General features: G+C 40.8%; 2 protein-coding genes across 48 annotated transcripts in view; one reads left to right on the forward strand and one right to left on the reverse strand.

Annotated features, from left to right (window-relative positions):
• The window catches only part of SDCCAG8 (SHH signaling and ciliogenesis regulator SDCCAG8), a 262973-nt gene extending 251769 nt beyond the window's left edge, over window positions 1-11204 (reverse strand). For 5 of the 22 annotated variants that reach the window (XM_063593717.1, XM_063593561.1, XM_063593745.1 and 2 more), the window contains exon 1: window positions 10937-11204. In XM_063593717.1, coding sequence (XP_063449787.1) covers window positions 10937-11020 — 84 coding nt within the window. In that variant the 5' untranslated portion in view covers window positions 11021-11204. Of the gene's footprint in view, window positions 1-10222; window positions 10544-10936 lie in introns of those variants that run through there. The other 17 variants (XM_055096229.2, XM_063593645.1, XM_003808001.6 and 14 more) reach the window with 7 other exon arrangements.
• CEP170 (centrosomal protein 170) overlaps window positions 10537-20484 on the forward strand; it is a 130432-nt gene continuing 120484 nt past the window's right edge. For 15 of the 26 annotated variants that reach the window (XM_055095420.2, XM_055095476.2, XM_055095510.2 and 12 more), the window contains exon 1: window positions 10982-11423. The gene's annotated coding sequence lies outside the window, so the exon portion shown is untranslated. The other 11 variants (XM_055095680.2, XM_063593370.1, XM_055095872.2 and 8 more) reach the window with 6 other exon arrangements.

Here is a 20484-nt window from a genome sequence, read left to right on the forward strand (position 1 = left end):
TGAGGCAACAGAGTTGCTTGAAGCCGGGGGGCGGAGGTTGCAGTGAGCCGAGATCACACCACTGCATTCCAGGCTGGGTGACAGAGTGAGACTGTCTCATAAAACAAAAAAAGAAAAAGAAAAAAAAATTCAGTGATGGTCAAAGGGTACAAAATCTCAGACAGGAAGAATATGTTTTATACTTTTTTTGAGTTCTATTGTACAGTGTGGTGCATATACTTAATAATGGAGTATTACACATTTCAAAATTGATGTTCTCATCACAGAAATGTATTGGAAATATTGGATATGTTAACTAGCTTTATTTAATTATTCCACATTGTATCCACAATTTATGACATCACTTTGTAATCCATAAATTTATACAATTATAAATTGTCAATTTACAATAAAAAATTTTTGTTGCGTTTTCAAAGAAGAAATGTATTCCATGGAGCTTTCAAATGACTTCACCTCTAAGGCAAGGGATAATTATTTATTTATACCTAGTCTGAGTAAAAGCTAATAAACTATATTAGGAAAAAGAAAAAAAATATGGAAAGAATTTGCATAGTTAAAAGCCTCTGTAGGCAGAGTTCTTTCATCAGATTACAAGAAAGGCAGGATTTTTTTTTTTTTTTTGGAGACGAAGTCTCCCTGTTGTCCCCAGGCTGGAGTGCAATGGTGCGATCTTGGCTCACTGCAACCTCCGCCTCCCAGGTTCAAGCATTTTTCCTGCCTCAGCCTCCCGAGTAGCTGGGATTACAGGCATGTGCCACCACACCCACCTAATTTTTGTATTTTTAGTAGAGACGGGGTTTCACCGTGTTGGCCAGGCTGGTCTCAAACTCCTAACCTCAGGTGATCCACCCGCCTTGGCCTCCCAAAGTGCTGGGATTACAGGAGTGAGCCACCGTGCCCGGCCTAGGGCAGGATTTTAAGAGCACTTTTCATTCCTTTTCTAATGTTCTTGTTTAATCTTTTAGAATTTATAACATTCAAAGACTACATGTTAAATTGCACTATGAACATAATATTACGTGAAATAATGAGCTATTGAATTCAACAACTATCCCAAAGAAAAGTGACACACAAGGCTTTAGGGTTTGTTTGTTTGCAACTACTGATTTCAGAGTTACTAGGGTCAGAGAGGAAAAGCAGGAATTTGCAAGAACTGTGCCCTAAAACTAAAACTACAGAGTTGACATTTTAAAGTCATTTCAACGCTACATTTCAAAACATGCTAAGTGCTTTTCAAATACATAACAAAGCAGCATAATTATATACTATAACAGATAAACACAGTTAATGTGAAGAAGAATAACACTCAGATGATTCAGGACAGATGAAATCCCATGGCTCTTCAACTGGAGCCATTGCAACTGAAGCCCCCATAATCCTTATTAAGAGCACTACTCCCCAGATGCAGTTATCTGCTCCTTACATTTAAGGAAACCAGATTAGACAGAAGGTTCCAGTTACCGTTTCCTATCCAACTGCTAATGGGACACAGCTTTATCTGTTTCTAACCAAGAGAAAGAACACACTCATTTCCTCTTCTCTCCTGAGAGGACAGTAAGGGTATTTCACAATGAATGCATCCTGATTTCTTTTCCCCAGCACCAACCAGGAACTGACTATAAACTTAACTATGACTACAGACACAAACAGGACCCCTGAGTCCTACAGATCACATGAACGTAAGTGCAAGTAGATAATATTTCTGCTAATGCACTATCCAAACATCAATCAGTACAATGAGCACTTAAAAGGTACCTGAGCTAATGGCTGCTGGCTAATTTCAGTCTGTCTTGTCCATTTCCTTTCTTCTTTTTTTTTTTGAGATGGAGTTTTCGCTCTTGTTGCCCAGGCTGGAGTGCAATGGTGCAATCTCGGCTCACTGCAACCTCCGCCTCCCAGGTTCAAGCGATTCTCCTGCCTCAGCCTCCTGAGTAGCTGGGATTACAGGCATGCACCACCACACCCGGGTAATTTTGTATTTTTGGTAGAGACAGGGTTTCTCCATGTTGGTCAGGCTGGTCTCAAACCCTCGACCTCAGGTGATCCGTCCGCCTCAGCCTCCCAAAGTGCTGGGATTACAGGCGTGAGCCACCCTGCCTGGCCTGTATTGTCCATTTTCTTAGTAAGAGTTTCCCTACTTCCTATGTTCTAACTCTTAGGTCACCACTGGGCCTGTCTTCATCAAGATGTTTTTGAACAAAATGCAAGTATGTCTCAGTCTAGGAAGAATCACCACTTAAATACACACTATGAATTATTAATTTCTTCATTCTCCATCTGTCCTGGGAGATGTGAAAGAGAATTGCCCTGGTGACAGGGAGGGGGACCACTCCCTGCAAAGCGCCCAGCTGTCTCTGAGAGAATATGCAATGAACCATTCCTCCCGAGGCCGAGATATGAGATGCACTGCAGCTCCCAGCACAAGCTTTGATTAGGGCAGACATGCAGAAAAATGAAACCACAGTGAGATAAGAAATACATGTCTATCTACACTTGACTGGGCCTCAGCCTGGTTCAGAAGATTGCTGTCACTGTTTACTAGGGGACCAACAGGTAACACTACCAAGATATAAACAGCAGAATCAAAAAATCAGACAATGTCGGCTTTGTGAAAGGCAATTACAATTGTGAAAGAGATTACAAGTACTATGTAGAATACTTTTTTGTTTGAATCTCAAAGAAAATACTATCCTAAGACTCTAATAACTGAAAACATGCTAAAGTGGTTGGCGCCAGGAGTAAAAGATAATCTGATAAAGAATGTAAACATCTTAAGAAAGCAATGTCTGGAAGACCATTAAAGATATGTGGGTGTTGGCAAATCCAGGAGATTGGCTATATGCATTCTGAGGGATACACCTGGTATTTCTTTGGCATCAACGGAGAGGACTGATGCACCTGTCACTTTCCACTGATAAAAGAAGTAAACCTAGCCAGGCTGGCAAAGAACATAGGTAAAATCACCAGCAAATACAATCTGTATATCCTTACTTGTAATTACTGTAAAGTAGGATTCTTGCAGAGCAAGGGCTACAAGCAAAGCCTGTACTTCTAGATCGTGATTTCTCAACCTCAGCACTATTGACAGTTTGGACCTGATAATTCTCTTTTGGAAGGGGCTGTGTTGTGCCAGTTTAATAGCATCCCTGGCATCTGCCTACTAGAGGCCAGCAGCACTCATCTCCACCCCTAATTGTGACAATAAAAAAAAAATCAATAAAACAAGACAGTTTTCAAGTCAATAAAACGAGATCAATAAAACAAGAGTTTTCAGTGTTGAGGGGAGACTTGCTATCACTCTGACCACATTACATTGTAAGTGTTGCCGCCTCTTGATGGAAAATGAGCGTGACAGTGAGCTATTCTGCCACAGGAGTGCTGGTGGGGAGGACACAGCCTGAGACCGACAGTGCCATGATGGGACACATCTGATCCAGGTGTCAGGAACAGGTGTTATATCTATCAGAAGCAAGAGCTCAGAATTCATATTTAGCTTCATTTTGTTTCAGGGCCTAAAAGCAATATTTGCCCTAAGGCCATCCCTTTAAGTATCCAGTGGGCTTTGATGAAGTTCCACCATCATCAGGATTGCTTCAGCCAGTGCACAAGGGCATTTCTAGCTACGTTGTCTACTTTTGGACTCTGAGAAGAGTTATCATCAAGTAAAATGGTGAAAATCTTAGCACAAACTGGCAATGTGATCAGACCATAAGTCCTTAAACATCCCAGGAGAGAATATTATTACTCTCAGTATCTCAATAGTTTGAAAAAAACTTACTCTATACCTATTTCTGACAAAGAACATGAAAAAGTACCCCTACAATCTCCTAACACTGAAACATAGCTTTGATTTAGATTATTCCAGGGATGACTATTTACTTGTAGAACACTCATTTCTTTTCTGGTTGCTAAATCCTGTCTTTTGCCAATTTTATCTCATCAGTAGTAGGAAAGAAAAATTGAGATTGTACTTTTAAGTTCTAGTAAAATAAAAGATCATAAAAGTTAAAGGCACTAAGAAGAGCCACATGAGGCCAGGCACAATGGCTCATGCCTGTAATCCCAGCACTTTGGGAGGCCAAGGCAGGTGGATCACTTGAGGCCAGGAGTTCGAGACCAGTCTGGGCAACATGGTGAAACCCTGCCTCTACTAAAAATAAAAAAATTAGCCGGGCGTGGTGGTGGCACCTGTAATCACAGCTACTCGGGAGGCTGAGGCAGGAGAATCGCTTGAACTCAGGAGGCAGAAGTTGCAGTGAGCCAAGATCACATCACTGCACTCCAGCCTGGGCAAAAGAATAAGACCCTGTCTCAAAAGAAAAAAAAAAGTCGGGCACCGTGGCTCATGCCTGTAATCCCAGCACTTTGGGAGGCCAAGGCGGGCAGATCACCTGAGGTTGGGAGTTTGAGACCAGCCTGACCAATATGGAGAAACCCCGTCTCTACTAAAAATACAAAATTAGCCAGGTGTGTTGGCACGTGCCTGTAACCCAGCTACTCGGGAGGCTGAGGCAGGAGAATCGCTTAAACCTGGGAGGTGGAAGTTGCAGTGAGCTGAGATTAAAAAAAAAAAGAAAGAAAAAGAAAAGCCACATGAATATATAAAACAAAAGATGAATATGTATAATTTGAATTTTATCGGCAAAAAACCCCTCATGTTTATGTGTGTATATTCCTATATAGTGCATATGGCAAACAATATTTAAAAATCCAGAAAATATTTGAGAAAAGCAAAAAAGAAATATAAGTTTTATAAGAAAACAGGAATACTTATTTGAGTTACACATATGTTTTCTTAAGACAGCCAGATGATATCACTGCTGGCTAATACACTGACCAAATTGTTGGCTAGTAAGACTAACACAGCCCTTCTACAATTGTGAGCCACTTTGCAGGATTTGGATAGATGTGCTAATCATATACAAGCAAAACGTAGAAAGTCAGCCTTATCTTTGGTTTTCTTGAACTACATCAATTCGTAAAGACAAGGCCCATCCCTGAGATTATATATTTTCTTCTCATATTCATCCTCTCACTTTCTGTGTACCTGGTTCAACTCCTTACTCGCATTTCCATAAGACAAAAACATAGCCCTTATCATTCATCTGGTCCAAACAAGTGCTGATGGAAGGAACATTAATGATCAAAGGGTCAGAGAGTGGTGTCTAAAGGGGAATCAGGCTCTGGGTGTGTTTTGCTTGGCTTCCTTCTTGGAAGAAAAGAGGGAGGAAAAGAGGGAAAAAGAGAGAAGAAAAAAAAGGAAGCAAAGAGGGAGGGAGCAAGGAAGAAATTGAAATGTTTTTAGAAAAAGCAGAAACTGCCCAATTTGGCCATAAGCCTCATCATTTCCCTTAATGTCTTCCACTGACTCCATCATACCTTTTGATCATTTGCTTGGCACCTAAAGGCAATAATTCTCACATCCAGTCCAAACTTTTCGTTTTACAGTTGAGGAAACGGGAATCCAAGAACAGTGTGTTTCACTTGCCTAAGGTTACCCAGATGGTTGTCAGCAAAGCAAAAGTAAGTGCAGTGACCTGGCTCCCAGCTCCACATTCTCTCCTCTGACCCCACCACACTCTTCCCATAAGTTCATCTAAAGGCTGAAACACCAAAATGTTGACAGAAAAAGGTAAAACCAGAATGCAAAATGTATATAGAAAATCATGAGTTCCTGTCATACAAGAAGTTTGTTTCATTTTTCCTTATACTCACCCAACCAAAGGTGGCTAGGAATGAGGTGAATAGGTGAGTCATGTATACAGGTGTTGTTGATAAAATTGTTATCTATTCCCAACGCTGCAGCAAGAGATGAGACATGATTCTGTTATTAAGGCTAAGATACTGCATTTCTAGCAATTTTTCTCCTTTCTGATATCCCCTTACACTCAAGTGTGCAGTACTTAAAATAGGGCCTGGATTGCCTGTAATTCTGGCTTTTTTCACCCTTTCTTGGCTATGAAATAGTTCATTTCATACCTCTTGGCTTTATACAACGATGTATTGAATTTAGAGAAGGGGCATGTGCTATCTTGCCCACTTACAAATGTAGTTCTCGGCCATTCTGTGGTTGTTGAATTATAACTACCCATAGAGTAAATGAACACCTAACCTTACTGCCAAGAGACCTCCCAAATCACTTCCAGTTCTAGATTAAATTCTGTGGTTCCCAGGATACCCAGGATATATACACTTTTAACCACACTGGAAACTTTCAGACCATTTACTATGTAGGAATAATACAACAGATCTGTGGGGGCAACAAAGCCTTCCGGTTTTTCTGCCAGAACTCTCGTTTTGAAGAAGAATCATTAAATGTCTCCAATTTCTTGTAAAAGGGCATAGGCGACCCAAAGCAAGAGATATCTTTAGAGAAGTCAAACAGCAAATCCACTGAAAAGTGTAAGGGAATGGATGAAAGGTGAATGTGGAGCTGCTCCAAGATCATCAGGGTCAAAATGAGGCAAGGATCTCATTTTAAAAGCAAGAAAGTAAACGCTGACTCAGTTTTCGCATTACAACTTCAAATTATTGATATACCATAACAGTACCAAAATTAAAGAAATGAGGAAAATATCTTTTTTTGTTTGTTTGTTTTGGAGATAGGATTTCACTCTTGTTACCCAGGCTGGAGTGCAGTGGCGCGATCTCAGCACACTGCAACCTCCGCCCACCGCAACCTGCGCCTCCCAGGCTCAAGCAATTCTCCTGCCTCAGCCTCCCAAGTAGCTGGGGTTACACGCGCCTGCCACCACGCCTGGCTCATTTTGTATTTTTAGTAGAGACAGGGTTTCTCCATATTGCTCAGGCTGTTCTCGAACTCCAGACGTCAGGTGATCCACCCGCCTCGGCCTCCCAAAGTGCTGGGATTACAGGCGTGAGCCACCGCGCCCAACCTCATTTTAAAAACAAGAAAGTAAATGCTGACTCAGTTTTCACATTAGAACTTCAAATTTTGATATACCATAATAGTACCAACATTAAAGAAATAAGGAAATTTTTTTTTTGTTTTTGTTTTTGTTGTTTTTTGAGACGGAGTCTCGCTCTGTCGCCCAGGCTGGAGTGCAGTGGCGCGATCTAGGCTCACTGTAAGCTCCGCCTCCCGGGTTCACGCTATTCTCCTGCCTCAGCCTCCCGAGTAGCTGGCGCTACAGGCGCCCACCACCACACCCGGCTAGTTTTTTGTATTTTTTTTTTAGTACAGACGGGGTTTCACCGTGTTAGCCAGGCTGGTCTCGATCTCCTGACCTCGTGATCCGCCCGCCTCAGCCTCCCAAAGTGCTGGGATTACAGGCGTGAGCCACCACGCCCGGCCCCAGGAAAAGATCTTTTTAAAATGAAAGTACGATCACGGAAAATAGGGAAAGCATTTTGCATTTTTATGCGGCCACTTCCTGGCTGAATATCAATGAAGGGATATTAGTAGTGACTACATGTGCAGTTATTTACAAGCTAGAGGAAAAACCGGTGAGGAAAGACCAAGACTGTTTATTAGGCTTCCATTAATCATAAACTACGCAAGGCATTTGGGGAAGTAATGGTGGGTAGACAAAACCAAACAAACCAACAAAACCAAAACAAAATAAGACATAGAACTTTAAACTGCATTTTATCTTACTACATAGTAATACAATTCTTAAATTATTAGGCACACTCAAAATAAGGAATTTCCACATAACTCCAGCATTGTTTATTAAGGAACAGAATACTTTACTTTAAAGGGAATTATCAGCCGGGCGCGGTGGCTCACGCCTATAACCCCAGACTTTGGGAGGCTGAAGTGGGCGGATCACTTGAGGTCAGGAGTTCTAGAGCAGCCTGACCAACATGGCGAAACCCAGTCTCTACTAAAAATACAAAAATTAGCCGGGCATGGTGGCGCGTGCCTGTAATCCCAGCTACTTGGGAGGCTGAGGCCGGAGAGTTGCTTGAACCCAGGAGGCAGAGGCTGCAGTGAGCCGAGATGGCACCACTGCATTCCAGCCTGGATGACAGAGTGAGACTCCATCTCTAAATAAATAAATTATACTACTCAAAAATAGCAATTTATATTTGTGAAGAACTTCTGACTGTACTTAAGTTCAGAGTTAATTCTGTTTTGTTTCCTTCCAGAAGCTGTTATATAAGCTAACATACAAAAATAAAAGTGCTACTAAATAAATGATATGTCCTGAAAAACCCATAAACATTTCAGGTTACATTTCTTGATTCACTGTTAAAATTATGAATACATTTTTTTTTAAGTTGTTTAACTTTTTCTATCCTTCGTATTTGCTCTTGGTGAAATGTTTCCACTACCTTATATTGTTATCACACTAAATTTAAATTTTATTTCAAACTAATTTTAAAATGTATTATCCTTAAATGAAAACCCTTCATTCTGTAATTATTGAAAGCAGTACCACTAGTATTAAACATATTACTATAACATTAATTTAAAATGAACCCCTTTACTGCGTCAAAATGCCTAATGTTAAACAGCCTGCGTCAAAATGCCTAATGTTAAACAGCCTCCAACAATTATATAAAGACTTAAAATAAGGTCAAAGGAAGAGAAGAATCAGGAAAAACTTTCAATGAAAACAAAAAATTTTTGCCAATCTTAAAAATTACAATTACTCATATCATTGTGCACAGTATTTTTCTTGCTTCCAAATGAAAAATTAGAAGTGCTTATTTTGTATCTAACAGCTCTTGAAACATCAGTAGGTTGAGGAAGGTGTTCATTAAAACCGATTTTTTTACTCCTGCAGTTTGAATACTGAGAATGTCGACAGTTTGTTAACACAATTGACAGATGTAACAATACATAGTAACCCTTATAAAATCTAGAGTCATGAGAAGATAAACTTTCTAATATTGAAAAACCTTCACTTTGCTTTAAGTAACAAGTATAAATAACAATTAACATTTAATGAGTGCTTGTCTAGTAAGCACTGATCTTTACCCTTACTTTCTATCATAGTAATCTATAATTATTTTTTTTTTTTGTCTTTCTCCCCAACTAATCCAGAAGCTCCATGGGGATAGGAACTTTGTCTTGTTCCTTACTGCATGCCTAGCACCTAGTATGCTTAACACATAGTAGGAGGCACTGACACATAGTAGGCATATTATGCAAAACAACACGTGCTTCATAACTTACTATTCTCAATGTCGCAAACAGTCATGACCTAGAGGCTTATGAAAATGCAACAGAATAGAAAGCAGAGTTTATTACATTTAGTAGAATAAAAATTCTTCAGTGAAACTTTTAGTTTATATGTACACATATGTCCCATATAAAATTTATTTCTTACTATAGGTAAACATTTTAAGAAGTCTTAAAATCACTGCTTTATGGGGATTATTTCATTTGCTCCCCACAATAACTCTATGGACAATTCCATAACTTCCATTATAACAGAATCGAAATTTCTAGATGTTATATATGCTGTCCAAGTTGACAGCGCCATCTAAAAGTACAGACATTAAGTCCAACAGAGTTTAAAGGAAAATAAATACAGACATTATTTGTACAGATACTTGCTCATATGGTAATGTGGTAAGAAAATCTAAATTAATAAGGTTTTGATAATAGTAATTATGGCTTGATTAGTAAATACAAACATAGGCTTTGAAGGCAAGCCTGATAATACCTGGCTCTGCAACTAACCAGCTGTGTGGGCTCTGGCCTGTAATTCAACCTCTCTGAGCTTCGCTTTCCCCATGTGTAAAATATTCACACGATTGGTGTAAGCTGCAGATGATTTACTATATGTAAATAGCCTAGATCAATTAAAAGGGGGCTCTTGTGATTAAAATAATTATTAGTGTTTCCCCCCACTGATCCCATAAATCACATTCAATCCACTGTGCCATAATTTAAATGTGTAAAAACTGTGAATCAGACTTTTATTGGATTAAATAGCAACGTATGGGAACTGAACAAAAATGGCATAGAGCTATCCAAGAGTTTCTGCTGTCGCCGGTTGAGAAAGATGCCAAGTTAAGATCAAGGAGTTGATTCAGGTAACTACGGGAATCTGAGGAAACATCGTTGCTTAACTGTAAAAACTAAATCAAACTATTTCATCCTCCTCAAGACCACAGCAACATCCATCTTGCTCCTCTGTAGCGTGGACGGGGCAGAACCCAGGTGTTAGGAAACGCACCTGGTCTGCTCCCGCCCACTAGGCCCTGGGCACCTCGGGGCTAGGGACAGAGGTTTGGAGCAACTCACCCCGGAGACTCCGTTGATACTGCCCCAGAATCTCCTCCAGGGTAGAGTTCTCCGGGGACTTCGCCATGCACACACTCTAGGCCCAGAGCTGGGAGTTACGTGGGGAAATGTCCAGCTTTCTCCCTTCCGAGAACAACAGGCCTGTGGCCGGGGAGCGCCCGCCTGCTTCCTGCCGCGGCTGTCACAGGGGAGCCTAGAATCCCGCACAGAGCTCTTGGGGGCTCTTCCCACCCACTGGCCCTCGCTTTGCACGTCGGGAGTTGTAGTCCTCACGTTCAGAACCTGCAAGCTCGACAATCCTCAGAGCCTTCCAGTTACACTACAATTCCCAGAAACCACTGCGCTCCAGGCGCTAGCTTGGACGGTTTGGCTGCCAGAGCCTGCTGCCAAGAGACAGGCTTGCAGGCCCCGCCCTTTTCCTCCAGCCCAGCCTGGTTTAGTCCCGCCTCCATCCCACTCTTCAGCTGCCTGGACCACCCAAATGACAGAAAGGGCTCACTGAAGGCCTTGACGCTTCGAAATTTGCTAATATGCAGCAGTTGATCCCTAGGCTACTCAAGGACGCAGATAGTAAACTCTGAACCCTGCTTCAGTTGCGAGATTTTTTAAAACGGTCGAATAAATCTTCAAGAAATAGAAGCTCTAAATCTTCCAAACAGCCTAGATTGTAAAGGCGGCCGACACTACGACTCCTAGCATGCCCAGCAACCGGACCTTCACTTGGAGTTGGCGCTCTGCCCGCTGGGAACTGTAGTCCTTGCTGGTTGCGGTCCCACCTAACGCCGAGGTCCTCTTCATTGTTCAAGCTGGTCTTTCGGGACACGCCTGCGCAGTGGGCAAGCTGGAAAAGCGTGTGGGTGAGACCCTCGCACAACCCCTTTTCATTGTCTGTGTCTGGCGCCTGCGCAGTAAGGGATCGTTGGAACTGGGCAGAAGGGGATAGGGTCCGGCTCCTCGCCCTTTCCCGAGGCGCCTGCGCACTAGGCAGTCGCTCTTTGCCGTTACCGCTATGTGTGGGGCGTGTGTGGAATAACGTTATTGCCCAGCGGAGCTGAGGGCCCCGGAGCTCGACCGCAGCGGCAGCGACGACAACAGCGGCGACGACGACGACGACGAGGTGGGGGGAGGACGGCGTGCGAGAGACTCACGGGACGCGACGCGCCCCGCCTCCCCCGTCCGGTCCCTCTCTCCACGGTAAGGGGTAAGTGATGCGATCGGCTGCTCGGTGTAGGCGCCGCAGCCGCAGCCACCGCCGCGGCTGCTTTTCCACATCCTGCTCCTCGGGTTTGCGGCGAGGACTCGGGCGCCGCCCGCCGCGGGGCGGGGGTGCGGGGCTGGACCGCGAAGGGGGCGCTTCCCGGATGCTCCGCGCGGCGCCGCCACCCCCACCCTCTGCCCGCCTGGGACCCGGGGCTTGACGGGACCACCCTTCCCATCCCCCACCCGCCGCCCCCCGGAGCTCCAGTCCTGCGGCCCCCCGGCTTCCCCGAGCCCCTTGCTGCCGCCTCCGCATCCCCTAAGTGCATTGAATCATTTTCAGCTTTCGACTGGCTTTGTGCAGCCCTCCCCCCTCCGCCGTAGCAGTTTGGGAGGGGTGCGGGCGGAGCATTGGAGGGAATGGCTGCGCTGCCGCTGGGGAAGGGATTTTTCCCCCATTGGAGCAGCTCCCCGGGCCGATCCCTTTTGTGTGGTTGGTTTTGGGGTGTGAGACGGTTGGCGAGGTCAGGCGAGCAGCCTTTTGGACGCGTTGGGAGGGCGTGGAAGACGCGGTGTCATGCACCCTGCCTGGCGATTGCACCCCGTGGAGGCTCTGGCTCTGTAGTAAACCCGGGGGAGGAGAGAGTGGCTTCCTGTCGGCTTCATTGTCCTAGGATTCAGATATAGGGTTTTGGTACGTTTCGCTTCCATTTTATGCAAGCGATGAAAAAATAACATTTGCAGCTGCCTAACACAGGGCGGGAAGACGTGGGATTTGTATACTAAGTCACAGAATCTCTGTTCGGTGGTGTTTCGTAGAGTTTTATTTATTTATTTATTTATTTATTTTGAGGAATGTAAGGAAGACAGGGACTATGCCTGCTGGAGTCCAAGCACTGCCAAGGTGATCAATATAAAATTACTAGGTGACGTTGGAGCCTGGGCTAGAGAGGGCCTGACAACGAAGCTGTTGTGTCAGGGAAATGAACAAGCAGAATTGTTTTTTCATTGGGCGGGTAATGCATTTATGTTCCTGAGGGAATGGATACATCTTTCCGTTTATTTTTTAAGCAAGTAAAACAAACAAAACAACTGGCCCAGTACATTTCTGTTACCGAAGTTGTTAACTCATTTTTATTCTCTTAATGAAAATTCAGCCATTTGGGAGGAATTTGGCGAAGCAGATGATACATTTGATTGAAAATGCATATTTTAAAATGATTTAATCCTTAAGCTTACAATGTATGCAGCCGTTTGCTGGCGTTGCTTCTTAAAACACACCAGAAGAGAGAATAAAGCAGGATGGGGAGGAGCAGGTGAAGGAATAATGGGAGAGGAGAGAGTGACATTGTGACTATAGTATCTGGATCTTCACTGGTATAACCCTAACTGGGTATGCTTCAGAGACTTAGGAATTCAGCTCTGGAAACAGTACACTGATGAATAGCAACTTATGTATTTTTCTGTCATTATTTTTTAAAAAGTAAAACTAGGGCTGCCTTTAGCTCTTCCTAGCTTTGTAGATAACACGGAAGAGCCCAAGTGCACTTGACAGAGGAAGACACTAAAACTCAGAAAGTTAACTGACTTGTCTGCCCAAGCCAGACAGTTAATCGAAGGCAGAGCCAAACGAAACTCAAGGTCCATTCTGCAGAGTGATCTTTCCTGTGTCCCCCTAGCCCTTTTACCTTATGAAAATGTATAGAAAGCTTCTCTATGTGCTCCTTGAGTAGGCTGTGACTATCACTGAACTTGATTCTCACCGTGATTAATCTAGTTCTTGCCTTTGTGATGTAAAAGTAGTAATCCTCCTGAAATGGACCTTTACTTTTATAAAGTAACTTACTACATGAGGAAAGATGTCCTAACATGTGCTTTTCATAAAAACGAAGTGTTGCAGTGTTTTCCCTACTACCTAATGGTAGCTACTTAACGGTAGGTTTTAATATTATTTCTTGAAAATCAATAGTATTTTATAATAGTATGATGATCAACTCTATAGGCTGTGTTAAAAATAAAATTTCCGCATAACAAGAACCTATGATGTTTATTTTGCCACAGTTAATGAGTTGTAATCACTAATGAGTTATTAGTGATTACTTTTAACTTAAACTAGAATTTACATTTTAAGATATATTAACGTTATGTTTTTTATTGGGTTGATTTTGCCATAAAGTGCTTTTTTCTTCCCTTATAATTTTAATCGTTTAATTTTACCTTGCATTTTAATAGACTTCTTTAAAGGATTTATTATTTATCTTAAATTTCAACTTTAAAAATCTGTAACTAAATTTCAGTATGTGGGATTATATTCAATCATGCTTTAAATGTATTTTACTAGTAAATTTCATTGTGTTCTGAGATTATTTTGTATGGAAATAATCTGCCTGTTCCCTATTTTAACATTAGAATAGTGAAATTTATACTGTAAACCTTAGCATACATTCTGCATATTAATGCTGTTATGGTACTTTTTAAAATTCTGTGCTTCGTGATTTATTTGATTTGTTCTAAGTATCAGTTTCTTGTTCCTTTTTATCTACTGAAAAAAAGAACTAGTTTTATTATTGTATCTGATTGCAATTAGATAATGCTCATCTAGTACTAAATATTGTATATGCTTAAGCTTTTTTGTCAAAATATTTTTTATTCCACAAAATTGTATTCCTGAAAAATATTTTTTCTATACTAATTAATAGGTAAAGACTTTTCTTTCTTATCTGTCCCAAACACTGGGATGTTAAGCAGTGTACTCTTCAACTAAGTATCTGACAGACAACCTGATATTTAATTGCTAACTAAAGTATCTGTACAGTTGCAAATTATTCTGGAAGTATAACAAAAGAGCAGTTACATGCCATTTGAAGAATGCTTGGTGAGTAGATAGTATTGACTGGAGCATTCAGTGTTGATCTGTTTCATTAAGAAATGGGATACTTTTGATGGGAAGAAATATCTTTATTTCATTAATAACCAAAATTTCTAATCAGATACCCTAGGTTTTGATTTACTTACTCAAAAATTTCATAAAGGAGTGTTCAGCAGTGAGTTAGCCATTGTGAGAGATAAAAAACATCTGTCTGGTAGTGTGGTTGATTAAACTGGATATATTGTCCAGTTTAGCAGAAATGTTTTAGCCAAAGCCAGTGACATAGCCAATGTGTGTTGCTGTTAAAGCCCACTTTTATATCAAATAAAGGTGGAAAAACAAAACAGCAAAAGCAAAGTTAAAGAAAACCTCATAAAATCTACTTACATACAAACAGGAATTGCACAAAGTATAGAAGTGGAAAAGAATCCCAAGCATGCATTGTTGAGGTCTGAAAAACAAATGACACATAGCAGAGAACAAGTCATTTTTTAAGTATATCTAAGTAATAAATGACATAGAAAATATTACCCTTTGAAACACAATATTTATTGAATCGTTGAATAATACCTACCAAATTTTGAACATTTCCTAGGTGCCAGGAAGTTTATGTGTGTGTGGTGTGTGTGTATTTAATTTATGCAACAAACTTCTAAATTAAGGTATTATTCTTACACATTGAAAAAATTTGAAGCATAGAGTTAGTGAATAACTTTGCCTCTGCATTACACATTCCTAAGTGATAGGGCCTATAATTGAACCTTTGTCTTTTTGGCTAAAGCCAAAATTCTTTCTACTCATCTTTTGTAGTAAGTTAAAGGGTACCACTTATTTCCTTACTCTGGTTCATAAAATTTTAGAATTCAAGGGAACTTTAGAAGTCAGCTCATACAATGTATCACCCACTACTAATATCTCTGAGATGTTATTGGGTCCAACTTCTCCACAAACCCTTCCCTGGGCATAGGAAAGCCTGTTTAACTTCCAAAAAGTGTAATAGGAAGATCTCACTTAAATTGAGCTAGTAGCTGCTTTTACTATATAACTTCTTCCCATTGGTTGCAATTCAGTCTTCAGGAGTAAGATGAAGTAAGGTTTTTCTCAATATATTAGCTAGATTTTCTCTTGTCTAAATGTTACGACACCTCCAACTTCATATGGTTTCCTTTGCCATCCCTCACATCTCTCAGCTGGATTCAGTCAGTTTTGTCAGTGCTATTCTTTGTGTTCTGATCTTGTTTCCATATTTAATTCTGCAGTTATGGTCTGAATGCAAAGTGCAGTGAAATTGTCCCTTTCCTTATTTCAAGCCATACACTTGTGTTTAAAGTCTAAAATTGTATCAACTCTTTAACAACAGTCATCTCTGCTAATTCAAAGCAAAAAACAGAGAGAGAGAGAGAAATGTTACATGGCTTTTCAAGTTATATTTATGTAATTCAAGGTATTATTTTTTGAGATTTTGTTCTCCTTTTCTAATGTTCATAAATGGCCTTTATTAAATGATAGTGTTAGTAACACCTATTAAGTAATGATAGGTGTTAAGTTTCTTTTGATCATGGGGTTGGTCATGGGGTTTTGTTTTATTTTAGTGTTCCTGATTAACCAATAAAAAGTTGGCAGCCTTATGTTGATTCTTAATTTGTTTTCTGAAAAATTGGTCTGGAAACCACTGATGTAGTCAACATAAATCAACATTTTTACACTTAGCTAGATTTCTCCCATTGTGTATAAACACACAGATGATGTTTTTAAACCAGTATTTTACCATTGCCCCCTATTAAATTTCATCTCCGTGAACGTAGCTATAGTTAAAACTTGAGATCTTCTTGAATCATGATTCTGTCATCCAAGGGATTAGCTTTCCTTCCTGGCTTTTTGACATTTATAAATTCAACAAGCCAAACTCTTATGTCTCCATCCTGGCCATATACTTAATATAGCCAAGGACGAAGCCATGCACATTTATAAATAGAATGAATGTTACATAAATAAAAGATGCTGGGAGGAAAGGTGACACAAAAATAATGAAAACCATTCGGATGGGTTTTTGTTTGTTTGTTTGTTTTTAGGGCCTTTTTGTTTGTTTTTGTTTTTGTTTTTTTGAGACAGAGTCTTGCTCTCTCACCAGGCTGGAGTGCAGTGGCTCAGTCTTGGCTTACTACAACGTCCGCCTCCTGGATTCAAGCTATTCCCCTGCCTTGGCCTCCCGAGTAGCTGGGACTACAGGCACGCCCGGCTAATTTTTTGTATTTTAGTAAAGACAGGGTTTCACCATGTTGGCCAGGATGATCTTGATCTCCTGACCTCATGATCCACTGCCTAGGCCTCCGAAAGTGCTGGGATTACAGGTGTGAGCCATGGCGCCTGACCTTGCTTTGTTTTTTAAATTAAAGAGAAAACCATTATATCCTCCAGTAGTAACGGACTTAGATGAAGTTTACAATATAATGGAGGATATGGTTAATTCTTTTATGATGTAAAGTCAAGTAAGGATAGATGCTATGAAGAAAAATTAATCAAGGTAAAGAGACAGTGATGGAGGACTGCTATTTTAAATTTATTTTCAAGTGTTCATTCAGGTAGTTTTCAAATAATATTTTGAAAAGAAATAATATGAAAAACCTTTTCACCCTACATCTTATCTGCTGAGTTACCACTTTTGCCAATCCAGTAAGTAGCTATTTTTATTATTTCTTATGTATTCTTCAGTGAACTTTATTTATTTATTTATTTATTTATTTATTTTGAGACAGAGTCTTGTTCTGTCGCCCAGGATGGGGTACAGGGGCAGGATCCCAGCTCATTGCAGCCTCGACCTGCTGGGCTTAAGCAATACTCCCACCTCAGCCTGTTGAGTAGCTGGGACTACAAGTGTGCGCCACCATGCCCAGCTAATTTTTTGTAGAGATGAGGTCTCACTATGTTGCCAAGGCTGGTCTTGAATTCCTGAGCTTAAGTGATCCTCTTTCCTCAGCCTCCCAAAGTTCTAGTATTACAGGCATGAACCACCACGCCTGGCCATGAATTTTTCTTCACCTCAAGCAAATATAAATATATATTTTGTGTCCCCTCTATGCCACAAAAAAATAGCCTCTTTATCCACTATGCTACACCTTGAGAACTATCTTAGAGTGGTTAGGGAATCCCTCTTTCTGAGGCGACATTTAGCAGAGAACTTGCATTAGGTAAGGAAGCAAGCCTTGTAGGTATCTGAGTGGAGAATATTCTACTCAGGTGCGGTGGTTCTGAGGCAGGAATGGGAGAAGTGAATTTGGAGAACACTGTGGCTGAAGGTGAGTGAGGAAAAGGTGCTTATAGGAGGAAATGAGGTTGCATAGAGATTTTATTCATTGATCTTAAGTGCTATGAGCATTCATTGGAGGATTTTGAGCAAAGCCAGAAAATTGGGTTATATTTTTAAAGAATGGCTCTGGGAATTCTTTAAAACACTGGGAACCATGAGATAAGCTAGGAAGTGATTGGAATGATCTGGTTTAAGAGACATTAATGGCTTAGACTAGAGCGACAGTAGTGGCAATAGTGAAAGTTACTAGTTTCTGGCTTTAGAGAGTCAAATGTTTTGGATATGTTAAGTTTGAAATGTCTGTTAAACGCCCAAGTGGACACATCAGGTAGGCAGTTAGATATGTAAGTCAAGCATTCAGAGGAGAGGTTTGGACTGAAGATAGTTAAATGTTAAGCATCACCAGTAGACTTAAAGGGATCTCTTGGCTAGGGAGTTAGACTGAGAAGAGATCCAAGAATTGAGAATTGGTACTTTCCACATGGAAAGCTGAACAAAAGAGAAGGCGCCATCGAGGAGGATTGAAAAGTGGACAGTGGGGTGTGAGGAAACTGAAGAGTGTGTTGTCCCACAAGCCAAGTAAAGGAAGTATTTTTAGAGATAAGGAGTGATCAGTCCCCTGTATCACCTTTAATCACCTAAATACTTCATAAGAAATCAGGCAGTATCCTCTTTCTTTCTGAATGGTCTCTGAGAAAGCAATTTCCTTTTTTAAATCTGGTTTATCAACATGAATGTTCACAGTTATTCTCCCCTGGCAACTACTAAATCTAAAGCCCTGAACAAAGTTTTACTCATAAAGAGGCCAATGCTGTTTCCTACGTGGATGAGTATGGCAGCTGCTGCTGCCTCTGATGTTTGAACAGGAGAAGCGATGCTGTTTCATAGGAAGAATTTATCAGGAAGCTAGTGATAGTCCAGCTACCTCAGAGGTTTATTGTGGTAGCCAAATGAGGTAGATGTAAAAACCAAATGAAAGGTATAATTGCAGGTAGGGGTCTCCTTCCCTTATTGCCCCAAGTGTGGTACCAACTTGATAGTGTTAGATTTGAAGAACTATGTTGGCAAATAAAAATATTTTTCATTTTGAGTCTGTAGGAATAGTTGTTTACTTCCTATGCATTCTATCCCGATAGGCAGTTTCGCACATCATTTTATAATATTCTTGAGGGTAGAGAAAAGGGCTTGATGCTAGAAAGAGGATAAGAACAACCAGGGCAAGCGCAGTGGCTCACGCCTGTAGTCCCAGCACTTTGGGAGGCCGAAGCGGGTGGATCACCTGAGGTCAGGAGTTCGAGACCAGCCTGGCCAACATGGTGAAACCCCATCTCTACTAAAAATACAAAAATTAGCCAGGCGTGGTGGCGCAGGCCTGTAATCCCAGCTACTCAGGAGGCTGAGGAAGGAGAATTGCTTGAGCCCAGGAGATGGAGATTGCAGTGAGCCAAGATCACGTCACTGCACTCCAGCCTGGGCAACAGGGTGAGACTCCATCTCAAAAAAGAAAGAAAAGAACAACCAGGCTTTGAGATAATAGCTTTTTTTCCCAATCCTAAACTCATCCTTTAATTCTAAACAGTGTCTAAATAAAGAGAATTGAGGTAGAAAAGTAAGCAAGTTAAAAGGCTTCCTTACTTTTTTTTTCCCTAGGCCAGCCAGGAAGACTGTCTTCTTTTAACTGACTTTTTTCTGGAAAGTGTTCAACTGAGTAATGGTTTGTCACATGTTACATGGAATAGAAAAAGTGCAAATTCAAAGCTTAGGGACTGGTTAGGGGTTTTGAACTCTAGGCAGCCAGCTAGAAACTGATTTGAGGAAACAGGAGGGTGGGGGAAATGAGTCTGCTTGATGATAATAGGGGTAAAGTGCAAAATACTTATTTTGGTGAAAAAGGAACATCGCAAATACAGGACTTTTTGTGGTAAGCTTTTTGAGGCAATAGGACTATAACTTCACAATACGTAGGTATCTTGCAGACCTTATATAATATGATTTGCTATGGCTGGTCATTAAATACTTCTCCTTGGATAAAAAATGCATATAATGCATTGCAAATTGAAGGCCATTTTATTTTTTATATTACAAATCTAATCCTAATACATGGCAGAAAATTTAGAAAACAAGATTTTCTACCATTAAGTACTATCATAATCCCACTAGCCAGTAACCCTGTTATGTATTCTTGTCTATTCTGGTTTAATTTGGTAACATTTTATCATGAAGTTAAACTTTCTGGCTCTAACTTTTAATGTGGCATAGAATCTGTCTTCTCAAACATGTAATCTACTTACACACAATTTATGAAAATTAAATGTATTTTTAAAATTGTAAACAACAGGCCGGGCCCGGTGGCTTATGCCTGTAATCCCAGCACTTTGGGAGGCCGAAGCCGGCAGATCACTTGAGGTCAGGAGTTCAAGACCAGCCTGGCCAACATGGGGAAACCCTGTCTCTACTAAAAATACAAAAATTAGCTGGGCGTGGTGGTGCACACCTGTAATCCCAGCTACTCGGGAGGCTGAGGCAGGAGAATCGCTTTAATCCAGGAGGCAGATGTTGTAGTGAGCTGAGATTGCTCCACTGCACTCCAGCCTGGGTGGCAGAGCGAGACTCTGTCTCAAAAAAAAAAAAAAAAAAAGTAAACAACACTGTAATGGACATTTCTAACTCTGAATTTCTGTGCAAATCAATGTTTTTCTTTGATTTCAACAAATTATGCTTAAAATACAATGCAGATACAAATGCAGAATTCTACTAATTAAACCTTTTCTAACTTTTTAATAAAATTACCCCCTCCAGTTTATATCAGTTTATTCTTCTACCACTGGCATATGAAACTGTGTGTTTCTTCACCCCTTCATCAGTGCTGAATATTACATATCTTTTTTA

This window comes from Pan paniscus, chromosome 1, assembly GCF_029289425.2.
Source record: "Pan paniscus chromosome 1, NHGRI_mPanPan1-v2.0_pri, whole genome shotgun sequence".
Taxonomy (NCBI): Eukaryota; Metazoa; Chordata; class Mammalia; order Primates; family Hominidae; genus Pan; species Pan paniscus.